Below are 14,632 nucleotides of genomic sequence, written 5' to 3'. Positions count from 1 at the left end.
ACGTGCATGGTCGGGCTCCCAGTGTGAGTTCTCGCGAGAGCATCGTTCGCACATGAGACGAAGTCTTACTATGGAGATGAGTGCATGCGCTTCCATTTCGGCGAGTCTGTCAACACCACATTGAAGTCCGCAAATCTGCATTCCGCACGGCACGAATGTACACACCAAACACGTCATTGAGAACAGCAACTTCCATTGCGCGCTATAACGCTTCTACACCACCATAGTCTACCCAACGCTCTATACTCAAACAACAGTACTATACCCCCCACCATACCCTCTCCGTCCCTTCCACCTAACATACCACTTCCTGCCCTCATCAGCCCAAAAAACACAACTCGCCACCGCAACAAGATGCGCAAGATCGCCCAAACCCAGGGCCTCAGTCTGGAAAACGCTTTGCAGCGGCGGGAAGTAAATAACAGCCAGCTGTCCGAGCAAGCTGCCCGCGACAGCGTAATTAAACATCTTGTTATCGAAAACACCAATCTCGCCTGCAAGAACGGATTTGCTGGAGGAGCGGCAGGTCAGCGCGTTGAACATGTCGAAGAGGACGAAGCAGGTAAAGGTCATGGTTGTGTCGCGGGCGGTGACGAGGTTGTCGGTGGACATTTCGAGGTAGTAGGTTGTGAGGGTGCCGAGCATGATGATGGTGGCGGATTGGAGGACGCGTTGGATGAGTGGGCGGGTTAGGACGCGGGCGTGGCGCGGGCGGGGAGGTAGCGCCATGACGGCTGGGTCGACGGGTTCTACACCGAGGGACTGTGCTGGTGGACCGTCCATAAGGATGTCTGGAGGTGATTGTTAGTAGATATCAATGGGAACGGGAGTAGAGAAGCTTACTGATCCACAGAATCTGCATGGCATTGAGCGGATTCTGGAAGCCGAGGAATGTGCTAAGGAGTACCAAGCTCAGTGCTGCCGCGCTGGTGCTGAGTTGGAAGGTGAGGAAGTTTTGGATGTTGTAGAAGATGCCCTTGCCCTCTTCGATCGCATTGAGGATAGTAGCAAAGTTGTCATCTGTCAGTATCATGTCTGCGGCCTCTTTAGCGACATCTGTGCCCAGTCGACCCATGGAGATACCGATATCTGCTTTCTTGAGTGCAGGCGCGTCGTTGACACCGTCGCCAGTCATTGCCACAACATCGCCTCGTGATTGTAGTGCTCGGACAATCTTCATCTTGTGCTCAGGACTAGTTCGCGCAAAGATCGAGGTTGTCGCAATAGCTTGTGCAAGCTCTTCCTCGCTCATGTGATCCAGTTCGTCACCACGAATGACGGAGCGTCCAAGTGCTGAGTTTGGCATAATTGGCATACCCAGACTCTTGCCGATGGCAACTGCGGTGGTTTCTGCATCTCCTGTGATCATGATAACCTTGACTTTGCCGGCCATGAGTCTCCGAATGGCTCTCTCTACACCCTTACGCGGCGGATCGTTCATGCCAACCAAGCCAGCGAACGCAAGACCACGGTACTGTTCATCATCTCCAAGTGCCGAGCTGGTGGATGGTGCAGGTGAGGCTGTACCACTGGCATTCCTCTTTTTCCCTTTGGATGCACCGCTTGCGAAGCCGAGCACACGTAAGCCTTCTTGCGCCATTGCATCGGCGGCCTTCATCGCTTCTTGCTTGCGTGCTTGGTCCAGTGCCACCTCTTTCCCTTGTGCTGTAACATACGTATCACAGCGGTCCAGAACCCGTTCCAATGCTCCTTTGATGTATGCATGCTCAGATCCAGGGGTGAGGTTGCCAGAATTACCGCCAACGACGACCCCCATCCACTTCCTCTCCGAGCTGAACGGTGTCTCGAACTTGCGTTCGCCGAGTCTTTCCCGGATGTCGTCTTCCCCAAAAGCGTCCATCAGGTCTAAGAGCGCGACATCGGTGGGTTGACCGACCCATCGGCTCTTGGCAGCTGTATTGTCGTCGCCTCCTAGAGTCGAAGAAAGTACCGCTGCCGTGGACGCCGAGGCTGCCTGGTCACTCAACAAGCGCGCATTGTTGACAATGTTGCCAATTCGTAGTATGTTACGGGTCGGCGAATCGAGGTCTGTGGAGTCGTGCTTCGTCTTTACGTCGATCGGTGCTGCTTCGTCAAAATGCCATATCTTCGTAACGGTCATATGATTCGTGGTCAACGTGCCTGGTCCAAGTTAGTAAATGTCACATGCGCGAAGAACGGTTGACTCACCCGTCTTGTCAGTACACACGACATTGACAGAAGCCAGCGTCTCAACACTGGGTAGCCGTCGAACAATGGCGTCGCGTTTGGACATCCTCAGCACACCCAGCGCAAGCGTGACAGTAACGATAATCGGCAGTCCTTCGGGGATAGCGGCAACAGCGAGTGAGACGGCGATCTGGAAGACCTCGATGAACTTCCAACCGCGCCACAGCCCTACCAGACCAATCAAAGCGATGACTCCAAAAGACATGTAACTCAGATCCTTGCCCAGACGGTCCATGGAAAGTTGTAGAGGCGTCCGTGGACTTTCGATCTGCTGCAGAGATGCAGAAATGGCACCAAACTCCGTGTTGCCTCCTGTGCCGACGACGATTCCTTGTCCGTAACCCGATCTAACCAATGTACCCATGAAAGCAATGTTCTTCTGATCATTCAGTCGTATATCAGCGCCGACCGTTCCTGCGGCTTCGGACGCGTAGAAAGGTGAAGATGGGCGTTGTAAGCCCGGCGGGGGTGTGATGGTGTCTGGCGACTTGGAGACAGGCTCGTTCTCTCCGGTGAGGTTCGACTCGTCGATGCTGAGGTCTGCGGCGTGCGTGATGCGAATGTCGGCGGGTATGCGGTCTCCCGTGTGGAAGAGGACGAGGTCGCCAGGTACCAACAACGTCGCAGATATGGTAGTAGACTTCCGCTCCGCAGCTGACAGGGCCGAAGTGGTGTCCTTCAGATTCTCCAACTCGACGTCGTCAGTTGGCGTGCCATTCGGTATGCGACCGTTCCGCGGTTGCTCGACCCCAGCGCGAATGATGTGTGCCGAATGCGGAACCAGCTGGTTCAGCGCCTCAATTGACTTTTCCGAGCGGTATTCCTGCACGAAGCCCACTGTCACCACGATGGTCACAGCCACGGCAATGCTCACAGCATCATCCAAGTTGCCCAGTATGAGGGATACAGCAGCGGACCCGAGCAGCAGCAAGATCAGCGTCTCCTTGAATTGCTTGAGGAAGCGGAGCCAGAGCGGTTCGGGCTCTTCGTGGGGGAGTTCGTTGAGGCCGTGGGTGTGGATGCGCGCCGAGGCGTCCGAGGCCGAGAGGCCATGTGTAATCGACGTCGAGAGCTTGTGGGCCGTGTCCTGAGCCGAGAGGAGGGAATGGGCGGATGTTATTGACTATTCACACGTGTCAGCGGCGTGTCCAAAACTCCGGAGCGCATGGCGTACTGAGGGCGTGGTGCTGCGCTTGATGGCTTCTGGCGGCTGCAGCATGGGCGAAGAGGGCCGCGAAGACTTGGAGGGCAGGCCCGCGGCATTGTAGAGGGGCAATGAGGACGTGGATGCTTTTGACATGTTGGCATGGCCAGGAGTCGACTGTTGCGCCGCCGTCCAACGTGGCCTATCCGTCCAGAGCTAGCGTGGGAAAAGATGCTCGTCGCCGTGGATTATCGCATTGGTGCTAGCGGTAATAATGCGTCTTTGATTGGCGAGCGGGACGAGAGAAGGAAATGGCGAGTCGATTGCGGGTTGTCGTTAGGGATGGTGTTGCTCAATGTCGATGGTGCACCAAAACGTCAAAGCACCGGTACTCTCGAGCAAGGGTCTCCATCGAGCTTCTGGTCACAACTTTCACACGAACTACTGTTTGACTTCACAGCACTAGACCTTTCTGACGACGTGTTCCGTTTTGAAACACTCAATGTAACCTCTATTTGTAGCTTAGCGTTGTGTTGCCTACCATGTGTCGGCTTCTCGCAGCGTCGAGTGACGGCTTGGCAGGTACGTGTCCGCTGCACGCTCAAGTGATGGCGCGCTTTTCCGTGGCTCTGCGTGTGATGTCATACACCAGCCTCTCTCAAACTCTACAGCTGTGGCTGAAGCCTGCGCAATTTCCTTATCATCATCTTGTCGTACTTGGATTGACTTTGATTAAACGCTACTCGAGTAATAATACACCTTCCCCTCGAATAACCGCCGAGCAGTCCGCGAGACAACGCATCTATCGACAACAGCAAATGATTCCGAGCTACTTGCCACAACATCAACCTTGATCGACCCGCTCGAATGCGAAAGACAGACTCTCCTCTGGCTCGGTAGAAGATCCGAAGAGCTACCATCAGAGTCTGAGCAGGGACTCGGTGTTCGCTCAGGTGAAGACGACTGCCAGGAGGACTGCACCTTGCTGCCGGATGCAAGTCCGTGGGCTACAGTACCTTCTATGCACACTGCCGACGCCAAGCATGCCGCACCTGTGAGTTGCAGGCTCGGGTGGGGTTTGCCCATACTGAACCCTTGGACATGAACGTCCGGCGTGCCTTCCCGGCCATGGTCACCTGGTTGAGGAGATGAAACGATTGCCAGCTTCGGTGTCCCGCGGACTTTTGCAGCAGCGTCTATATCAGAAGCAAGACCCATCAAAACGGCGCCAGTACATCGTATTGACTCCATGTCCTTGAGGTAGACGGCCGTGTCCTTGCTCCCCCTCCTTAGGCTTGACGGTAATGTTCGTTCGTCGATTAGGACGAAAGGATTCGCTGCGTCTATCAACGTCGCCTTGACTGAGAATCGATTGCCGTCTTGTCCTTTCACATGAATAGTATCACATCGTCTCCCCGTAGGAAAGAGAGTTCCGGTCATGCTCCCGGCAGGATCCACAAAGGCCACTTTTACTTCGCTTCCGGTTCCCTTGACGCCTGGTATCGCGTAGTCTCCGTCTTCATCGAACGATCCGTCCTCGTCTACTTGAACGGTATCGACGATGAGCCGCGAAGTGTTCGTATTGAAGATCCGTACATCGAGCTGAAGAAGAATGAGTATCCCATCCGTCTCAATTACAACAGGAGGACTCACCGTCTTCTCTCCGGGACTTGCACGCACTAGTCCCTCTTGTAGCGCAAATGGTCCAACACCAGCGCACATGTTTCCACAGTTTCCGCTGAAGTCGACCGCCTCCTGACCCACTGCTACTTGTACGAAGGTATAATCGATATCGACGCCCATTCGGGATGATGGCGAAACCACTGCAACCTTGGAAGTCGTTGAAGTCGCTCCTCCTACTCCATCAATCTGTCGAGCATCCGAACCTTGAGAACCCATGGCGGCAAGTAATGGGCCTGCCCACGCTGATTGGGAAGATGGCAAGTCGTGACGATGGATGAAGAGACCTTTTGAAGTACCAGCACGCATCAAAACGGCTGGTAAGCTGTGTCGCACTCTTTTCGGTGCGCTTTCGTGTGCCATTGGGAGTTCAGGTATGCGGATTGGCGAGATATGTGAGACAGTCGAGGCGTGTGCCTTTTGAAAACTAGATGGTTTGAGAAGTGTGCGAATCATCTATAGAGGATGATGCTGCGATTGAAGGTGATGAATGCGATGAAGTCGGTGCTTCGTTTCTAGGCTGACATGTGTCATCATGTTCGACGGTGCAACTCTCTATATATGTCTCCGTTCCAAAAGTGTTCGGGTAGATACCAACGGGTAGAAGCATGAGACTCTTCCCGTTAGCGCGCAAGATGCCGTGGGATCTCAAGTTGCTGCGGAAAGCCTAGCCGCGGTAAAACCTCGGCTTTCTTCCCGCGGGACTTGATAAACCACAGCATTTGACGCGCTAACAGAAAAGTCTAGTGCCACTATACCCGTCTTTTCTCTGTCTTTTGTGTTCAAGCCTGAAAGGTCTTTTAGCGAGAGGAAACCTTGGCCGTGCACATTGGGAGGTGGTGTTTCCGGTAACAGTGGTTTGCCAGGCTCATGCAAAGCTTCAACTCTTACATGTCCCAGTCCAGCATTGTGAATTGATCAAGCTCTGACCCGTTGAATCCATAAAGAAGGTCATCTACTGAAAACGGTTGCTCACTGAAGGGTTGCTGTTGGCCCTGATAAGTCCAGTCTCCAGGGTTCCCAAAGGGCATGTTTGCCGTCTCAGTGGTACTGTACGCAGACGGCGGCACTCCAGGTACAGCCATGTCGGCAGCAGGGTCCATTGAACCTGGCTGCGGCATATGCGACGAGTCCTGATCTCGGACAAAACTCTGGATAATGCCATCGATATCGAAGCTTTGCAAGCTTGGTTCGCGATTCATTGCACTGCCCAAAGAAACGTCTGGTGCGCTGTTGTGGTTGTCTTCACCACTGCCGATGTGTATGTCATTCAGCTCGGGTGCAACAACACCCAATCTCTTCATCAGGCTCTGGATAATGGCATTGGCGCGTCGTACAGCCCAGTTAGTCTCTTGGTTGTCGCGGAAAACGGCTAAGCAAGTCTCTAGGCTCTTGTGAGCTTGTGAGCCGGCACCACGCTTGGCTGCAATACGGGCATGCACAGTGGCAGCAACATAAGTCGCATAGGAAATCAGGTAAGGGGCTCTCCGCACACTGAACGTTTTGTCGTATGCTCTCAGGAGCTGTACAATAGCATCCGCCGCAGTGGCGCACGCCATAAACGAGTTCACGGAGATGGCGCGTGATGTATTGTAGAGATGCCCATCTGCGACGAAGGGTCGGTGCAAGAGAATCGTGAGAACATGGTACAAGGCGCTAGTGTTGTTTTAGTACATCCGTGGCGTGTGCAGCGTTATAATCACTTACTGTAAGCTTAGGACATGCGGAGGAGGTGTCGCCGCTACTTCCGCTACATCTACCGTGAGGTGTTCGGGCAGAAGCCCACGCCATGTTAACAGCTTTTGATGTATGCTCTCCAACTTGGTGGACAGCTCTGTAGGGCTTACGTCGAAGCTTCTTTCGGTATAGATGGTGCTGAGTATGTCGCTCAGAATAACCGAGAGCTGGCAAAGGTGTCGAAACGTGGAGATACTATAAGCCGGCGAACCTAGATAGACGGCGTCTGGTTGCGTGGAATAGGAAAAGGGCGTCCAATGCTCAAGTTCTTCGTAGGTGTCGAGAAATTTGGTGGGTACGAGTGTCTCTGTCATGCTCACTGGGCGACCTTGATAGAGGCTTTGGATCTTGTCGACGACTGCGCTTTTAGTTAGTGTGATGATGAGCGATATGAATATCATACCTACCAAATGCTGCCCAGAAAACGCGACGTCGGATCTCATGGTCCTCATCAGAAAGCTTACGATACCCTGCAAATTCAGGCTTATCAACGTGAAGACCAAGGTCAACGATCATGCGAAACGCCAACCCAGCGTACAGCCAGGCAGCACTGCGCTCATCGCCAAGAGCAAACAACGAGTTGGTCATAACTAGCAACGCTTGAATTGTTGTGATTTCGCTCTTGTCCAAAGCGCCTCCCAGGAGTTCTCTCACTCTTTCACGAAATTGCCAACCAGCAGTGCGGACATCGTCTGCTACACGGCGAACTTCGTGCCGTGGGCTGAACTTACTTGCGCCGAAGTAGATGGCATTCAAGAGAAGTTTGGAGAAGTACGGACCGCCGCATGCCATGTCACGCATGAAGGCTGGGCGATAGGTAGTAAGGAAAGAATGGTGTTGCCGGTTCCAGTGTAATGATAACAAGTGCATGCCAAGCTCAGGTTCGACGCCGTCGAAATCGAGTTTCATAAGTCGAAAGTTGACCGTCTCTAGTTGTCTCTGACGGGCAGCTTCAGCAACAAGACCTTTCTCTATCCATTCATCCGACATCTGGGGTCGTACTTCCGCAGCATATCGATCATTTGTGCCTTCGTCAAATAAAGTGCTTGTGCGTCCATGGTAACTAGAGGAGCCATTGGGAGCGACAACAATGCGCGACACGCTTTGAGGTGTAGTTGCAGGGGTCTGTCCAACAGGCGCAGAAGCAGCGATCGATGGTGTTGACTCTGATGTCCTGTCTGATGCTCTTTCGGATGTTCTTTCTGCTCGCGGCGTCTTGCGCGGACGACTGGTAGCATGTTGTACGTCATCTATGGATATAGGCTCGTAATGACAAATTGTATCATGCGTTTTGCAACTTGCGCAGATTGGCTTTTCAGCACTGCATTTGATCTGCCAGCCTCAGTATGCAGCTCCTCGGCGATGACACGCAGGCGTCCAGTAACGAACCTTCCTCCGCCGGCAGAACGTACACGCCTCGGCAGCCCTTTTGCGCGTGCGGCCTGTCGCCGCTGCATTCGTAGGCATCGCAGTGTGCGATGGCTAGCACGACGGGAATTTTGGAGGGTGATGTCGTCGCCGGAGTTCAGAGAGGCGAGTAGGTGCAAAGAGCAAGGCCGCGAAGACGCAGTTGCCGACCTCGGGATAATCTGCCGCAGCGCACCTGCCTCAAGTTGGACAGCCCTACTTTTTCCGAGCAATACACGCCAACACAATGCACATTTCCTCCAAGTCATTAACTTCAGTCAAATGATCAACCGTGAAGTCATGACGTTTCAAGCATCACTTGGAGAAGGATACTCCAGATCCGTGAAGGTAGTACTGAATTCATTCCGTCTTCCAAAGCTAATGTAACTATCCTAATACAATCATACAAGGGACCAACTTCCCACAAACACCATACCTCACAAGAACACCAAAACACCAGTCAAAGTCCGTCTCCAACGTGAAAAGAGTCGTACATGAAAAGGGTATCCAGCCAACACCGACAGATGATACCAAGCCCCAAAGAAGGTCGGAGAAACACAGATTGTTGAACTTTTAGGCAGACACAGACACCTCAGGTGGTCCCTGGAACATGGCCTCAGCGGGCGCGTCTGGATCTCCTGTAGGTGCTGCTTGAGCCTGGGATGCCAGCTCGCCACTAGCACCAGTCTCTGCCCATTGTCCCCAAAGGCCACGCTTAGCGCGAATGCGTAGAGGGCCACCAAGCTCGTTAGCTGGCTGCTCAACTTTGATGGCATCCTTGGTCGCCAGCACCAGCATTTCAAAGAACATCTTCGTCGCGTCTGTCCGTGATGTGCGGGCCTCTGGGAAGGCATCCTGAAAAACGATGCTGGTCTTTTGTCGTACCGACTCGCTCTCTTCAGCTTCGGGTCCAAACTGTTCTCGCAAGAAATGGACAGCGTGCTTTGTGCCTAGCGATACGGGCCCAGCTTCGTCGGGATGGACTAGCGGCGCGGTTGTGTCGTCGAAGTTGTCTGGAACGGGCGAGAAAATGTCCTCTTCGTCATCACCAACCTGTTGGAAGCCAGGGTCGTCAGGAAGTTGAACGATATCGTCGGATCCCGCAAGCGTGGGGTCGTTGTCGCCACCAAGGCCAAGGTCACCGCCTCCCAAAGTCGGCTCATCCTGCTCAAATTCCAGCTGCAGTTGTGGCGTCTTCTCTCCTTCGGCTGCAGCCTCGTCTTCGGTAGCGTCATTGTCGGCAATTGCACCACCACGCTTGCGCTTCTGGGCTGGGCGTGAGACAACTTCTAGGGAAAGGATGCCTCGAAGCTCTGGAGCCCATCCTTGGCTTCGTCCGTCGCCCAGTATGCTTGAGATAAACCCTCCGGACTTTTGCATGTTCATCAAAGCCATCAGAAGAGGGTCGCGAGGCAGGAACGATGCAGGCTTGAGGATCTTCTCGCGGTTGTTCTGTTGCTCCCTCAACTGGTGACTTGAGATCATAGTTTCGGCATCAGCTGCAATGACCCTCCTGCGCTTGGCGCGGGCTTGATGGATTGATTCTTCCTCTTCCTGCTCTGGCTCTGGCTCAAACACGGTGACGTTCTGTTCGGCAACCTCCTGTTCAAGACGTGTGGCCTCCTCCTCTCCCAACTCGGAGAGCGGTGACTCTTCACGTTGTCGCACAGGGAAGTCGCCGGCGATAGAGCCTGCAGGAAGTTCGGTGTCCATGTCCATACCGCCCATAGTAATATCCAGGTCATCGTCCAAATTGAGTTCATGGCCGCGTGCGAGTTCAGTGGGAGGATCTTCGCCAAGGTCGATGCCGAGATCATCGTCATCCACTATCATGTCTTTGCCTAGCCCGGTAAACTCTTCGGACCGGCGGCGTTCCAAAGGTGCGTTACGGCCAACTTCAATGCTGGTACCCTCGTCGTAGGCGGCTGTCGGCTCCAAGTCATCATCCTCTCCAATGTCCAGGTTCAGGTCGTCATCCGGCAATTCCATAGGCTCTCCGCGCGCCTGCTCAATGCTGCCGGAAAGGAACTGGCTGTTGTCCCAATCGGGGACTGTGGTGTTGCCGAGGTTGAGGCTGCCGCTAAGAGGCTGGGAGAGAAGGAAAGAAGGGTCGGGCATGGGAGCCAACAGATCGAGATCGGTGATCTGATCCTGTAGCATGAGGTTTGTGGGATTGGCGACGTGAGTCTGGGCGGGCGCATCGATGTTTCCGGGACGGAAGGCCTGCAAAGGGGTCAGAAGTGGTCATGTCACGCAGTCAAACTTGGAACCTACCATCCTGATCTTCCACAGCGCTTCCTGACAGTCATCCTGGAGGTAGTTGACCTTCTTGTTGTAGATGCGAACCTCACCGAGGAGCAACTGCGCGTTCAACCGCAATGCAAGCGGACCGCCAGCGGCCACCTCAGGTCGGATGATGACCTCGCAACTCTCTGGGATCTTGTGCTGCAGCACCTGGGCCTTGGTGAGCTTCTTCTGTTGATTCGAGGCAAGCCAGACGTGCGCAAGCGCGCCCTGCTTGAATAGGAGGTCCTCTGGAAGAAACATGGTGGTGGTTGGGTAGATCGGGTTGTGGGCGGGGTGGTGGAGGAGTCGCGCTGTTGTTTACGTCGACGCGTCGCGGCCAAGTCGATGCGCGTGGCGTGAAAGCGCGCCGACAATGTCAAAATTGGGGCCCCGAAGTGCGCGCAGATGCAGCAATGGCAGTGATGGTCAAAAATGGTTGAGCGACGATGGTGTTGCGGATGCGCTCGGTCGTTGAAGGATGAATGAGGCTGGTTAGGGCTGGCTGGGATTACATGGCAAACACGACAGCCCTCGCTTAGTCATAGGCCTGTCGCAAGACCAAGCCCAACTTCACCTTCTACGCACGTCATCTTCCATTCCATGCTGCCCAGGTACTTTCACGATACAACAAGTTGCTACATACTTCGGTAGACGATGGAAACACATATTTTGGTCATGTAGACATGAGAGGCAACAAATTCTCATGCAGCTTGGACAATCGACTCAGTCAACTATTTCATTACTCAGATTGGCTTCAGATGGAAGCCGCAACTACTACCTCAGATCCTCCGGCTCCACCTCAGTCCCGGACTACTCGCTTCCACATATTTTACATCAACTTCCCTCCCTCTGGCAGCAAACCCCTCCCGAAGCCACACCACCAACCGCTCGATCAACGGCGCACAGTCCACCAAAACGTTCTGCATACCGTGTCGATCACTTACCCTGATCCTAGGCCAAGCCTCGATCGTCAACGTCTGCAAACTCTCTACCTCCATGAGATCTGCCAACTGGTAAATCGCAATTACATCTTCAAGTTCTCTGATGCGCGTTTGATCGAATGTCCATAGATCGAAGGTCCCTAACGTTGTAGGAGGGATAACAACATCCTCAGCCCAGTTACATGAGTCAATAGTCATGTACCCAACTTCGAACTTCAATGCGACTTGCGTCAGCCCTGTACATCGCTTCATGAGCTCGATGTAAGTGTTGTTAGTCCCAGCAATTGGTTGGTAGCGGCCAAAGAGTTGGAAATCGAGTTTACGAATTGCGGCAAAGCCTTGGTCGTTCTCGCCTAGACTTTCCAGGAACATCGTGAATCGCACTACTTGCTCCGGGTAGATGAGGTAGAATTCGGTCGTCCGTAGAAGATACAGTGATACATCGACGCGCGTGGCTTGGTTCACGCGACAGAGTTGTTCGAGCCACTGGAGGTAGAAAGGGTCGCCTCCACGCCGGGTGTCTACGGGGCCGAAGTTCAAGGGCTGAGACTGAGAAGTAAGGTCCTCTGGGAGTATCGCATGACGGTAGATGATCTCGCGGAGCTCAAGTGGCAGAGTTGGAAAAGGTATAGTAGATTGCGCTGCAGCGTTAGTCGGGTTCATTTTGTTCATGATGCTTGGTGGAAAGAGTGTAATAGAGAATTTCGTTTGTTTTCCGCAGTGCTCAGTTTGCTGTTTGCGAGAACAGGGGAATACATGTCTTGCAGGTCAACTAATTAGTGTTTTGGTACTATTGGCTTCGTGAAGAGCACTGCTTCAAGGTACCAGCACGCAATGCGACCAAGTTGAATTGGTCACTCCTTCTATTTTACACACTCCCTATGCCTGCGCGCGCATCGCAACGAGTTTGTTATCGACGGGCCATGTCAGCAAAGGGGTTGTCAATGGACTGACAAATTTCGGACACCTCCAAGATATTAACGTCGCCATTGACTGTGTGGAATGATATCGCTGAACATGCACTTTGTCTTCGAATCTGCAGGCATAGAAATTAATCGCGCAAGATAGTGACGCTCAGTGTCGAGTTTATTGAATGGGATGACATTGAATGGAGCGGAAGTTGGATGGTATGGGAGAGCGGCAGAGGACCGAGAAAGGAAATGAGGCAACGGTCTACTGGAAACCTCCAATCGCTCTCAGCATAACCATGCATGACTGACTTCTGCTGCGACTTACTTCAGCATGCTGCCTGGATCTATCATGTTTCATAATGTTCAGTAAACAGTGGACTTCTGGTCCCTGTGGTCCTTGAAGCACGATAAGCGATGGATCCGCCCGCTGATCATCAAACCCACTGACACCCACAAGGCTGGAAGGCGGAATTCGGGGTGCAGAGTTGCCCGCAGGCAAAGTTGTTGAGACCCGATTGCGTTTGGCCGTGCGACGGGTGCGGATGCACCGGACGGTTTGATTAACGGTCGCAGATCGGACGTCCGGAGCAACCCACTGCGAACCACTCGCATCTAGTTCTCGCACGAGGTCGAAACTTCGACCGGTTTCGCAGTAACAGCAGTTTGCATCTTCTGAGATCAGGCCAGATCTGGTGGATAAATCTTTCGCCGTGAGGCCATATCGATCTCGCGCATGTAGGAGTGCCGATCTTCATAAAAACGAACAAAGTCTCGAACGCGCACTCCGGCCTCCACTTCAGCCATCTTCTGATATCAGGTACGCTATCTTATCGGTGTCGCGAGTCGCGAGCTTACATACGCCCGCACATGTTTCCGGTGTCGAGCGGGCCGGCTTATCATGTTCTGAGGCAGCAGGGCCGGGACCACATGGCACACATGCGCCATGATTACTGCCTCACGTAGGGTACGACTGCAGCACCACGTAATCGAAGAGGGCTGAAGTGCGACAGGCTAACGCCATGTGTGGATTCTCTGGAGTGGCTTTCTTGGGTCTTGGTGCTGACGAGTGCACGGATGAAGTGGCCGTGCAAGTCTTGGACTCGTTGCCCACTTTAAGCCGCTTTCCAGAATTTGTTTGAAACGAGGTTCTACTGTGCCTGTCCCTGTAAAGTCAACTTGGCTGTTTGAATGATTAGTCGTGTGTCCACATGGATGCGAATTCGTGCAACAACCTGCTGGTGGTCGCCTGAACAACCGCCGTGGTGGCTGAGCGTCACCGAGTACGTATGAGGTATGCAGGCGACTGCGAAGTGCCGGAATGGACGGGAGAGCGAAAAATCAAGGTTTTGGCGCTAACTTGGGCGATGAACAACCAGGGCAGGGTCTCGTGCATGCGTAAGAGGAGACCCTGGCCATTGAGTAAGAGCGCACTGACCGCCGACATTCTGGCCTCGGGTCTCTCCACTGTATAATCTACCATGACACACACATCTTCTGGACGCGTCAACTGTCATAAGAAGTTGCGGCCTCCATCGTCACAGCTGATCTTCCACCTATCTCTTCCAAGTTTTTGAAAACTGTCAGCCATCTGTCTAATCTGCGCTTCATAGCTATAAGCCACGCATCGTGCATCTGCAGAACTTGGGCATCTTCACATTAACTCCATTCGGCACTCCATCACACTATTATTGGACCCATCCGCACGCTACCAAGACACGCCAACGGACCCCATCGATTACGGCTACTTTAACGCCCGAATACGCAATTACTACCCTGCATATCTTGCATTTGCTGGCTACATCATCGGGCATTCACAACCCACCAGCGCATATATTACGAAGTCTGCCCTCGGCTTCAGGATTATCTAAATCCAGCACACTACAAAGTCTCTCGATCACAAGTCGCACACAGCTACACCACCACAACCACTATCCCTTTACTACTCAACGACAACAACCAACATCCAACCAACCTCAACAACACGAATCCACAATGTTCTCTTGCGCCAACTACGAGCGAGGATGCCGGGGTCGCTGCAACCGCATGAACGGACGATGCGATAGCTGCCACACACTCAACCTCCAAGTCCGCAGCAACAGCGCCTCATCCACATCATCCACCAACGGCCTACCATCAGCAGCCTACTCAGCCATGACCAACTCATTCGCATCGCTGTCACAACTCAACTCTCAATCATCGTCGACAAGGGCGCAATAATCGCCGGGCCCTAGGCGTTCACCCTCATGACATTCGACGAATCATTCAAACATCAGCGACTTAGCGGCACAGTGTGCAGG

General features: G+C 53.4%; 5 protein-coding genes across 5 annotated transcripts; 1 reads left to right on the top strand and 4 right to left on the bottom strand.

Moving 5' to 3' along the window:
* Positions 1 to 246: 246 nt before the first annotated feature.
* J4E85_003991 (uncharacterized protein) lies at positions 247 to 5,176 on the bottom strand (the record flags this gene model as incomplete). Its single annotated transcript, XM_051468254.1, has 6 exons — positions 247 to 791; positions 844 to 2,142; positions 2,191 to 3,352; positions 3,404 to 3,589; positions 4,187 to 4,975; positions 5,027 to 5,176. The coding sequence occupies 6 exons, from the start codon at positions 5,174 to 5,176 to the stop codon at positions 247 to 249; spliced, it is 4,131 nt and encodes a 1,376-aa protein (XP_051327846.1).
* Positions 5,177 to 5,940: 764 nt separating this feature from the next.
* J4E85_003990 (uncharacterized protein) lies at positions 5,941 to 7,780 on the bottom strand (the record flags this gene model as incomplete). The annotated part of the gene is made up of 3 exons (XM_051468253.1): positions 5,941 to 6,709; positions 6,761 to 7,148; positions 7,198 to 7,780. 3 exons carry the CDS (start codon positions 7,778 to 7,780, stop codon positions 5,941 to 5,943), a joined length of 1,740 nt encoding a protein of 579 aa, XP_051327845.1.
* A 990-nt stretch (positions 7,781 to 8,770) lies between these two features.
* On the bottom strand, positions 8,771 to 10,744 carry J4E85_003989 (uncharacterized protein; the record flags this gene model as incomplete). Its single annotated transcript, XM_051468252.1, has 2 exons — positions 8,771 to 10,420; positions 10,472 to 10,744. 2 exons carry the CDS (start codon positions 10,742 to 10,744, stop codon positions 8,771 to 8,773), a joined length of 1,923 nt encoding a protein of 640 aa, XP_051327844.1.
* Positions 10,745 to 11,262: 518 nt separating this feature from the next.
* On the bottom strand, positions 11,263 to 12,096 carry J4E85_003988 (uncharacterized protein; the record flags this gene model as incomplete). Its single annotated transcript, XM_051468251.1, has 2 exons — positions 11,263 to 11,403; positions 11,428 to 12,096. The coding sequence occupies 2 exons, from the start codon at positions 12,094 to 12,096 to the stop codon at positions 11,263 to 11,265; spliced, it is 810 nt and encodes a 269-aa protein (XP_051327843.1).
* Positions 12,097 to 14,327: 2,231 nt separating this feature from the next.
* On the top strand, positions 14,328 to 14,552 carry J4E85_003987 (uncharacterized protein; the record flags this gene model as incomplete). Its single annotated transcript, XM_051468250.1, has 1 exon — positions 14,328 to 14,552. One exon carries the CDS (start codon positions 14,328 to 14,330, stop codon positions 14,550 to 14,552), a length of 225 nt encoding a protein of 74 aa, XP_051327842.1.
* Between the last annotated feature and the right edge of the window lie 80 nt (positions 14,553 to 14,632).

Source organism: Alternaria conjuncta (assembly GCF_024043145.1).
Source record: "Alternaria conjuncta strain BMP 0040 chromosome Unknown scaffold_5, whole genome shotgun sequence".
Taxonomy (NCBI): Eukaryota; Fungi; Ascomycota; class Dothideomycetes; order Pleosporales; family Pleosporaceae; genus Alternaria; species Alternaria conjuncta.
This window is presented reverse-complemented; position numbering and strand designations above follow the sequence as displayed.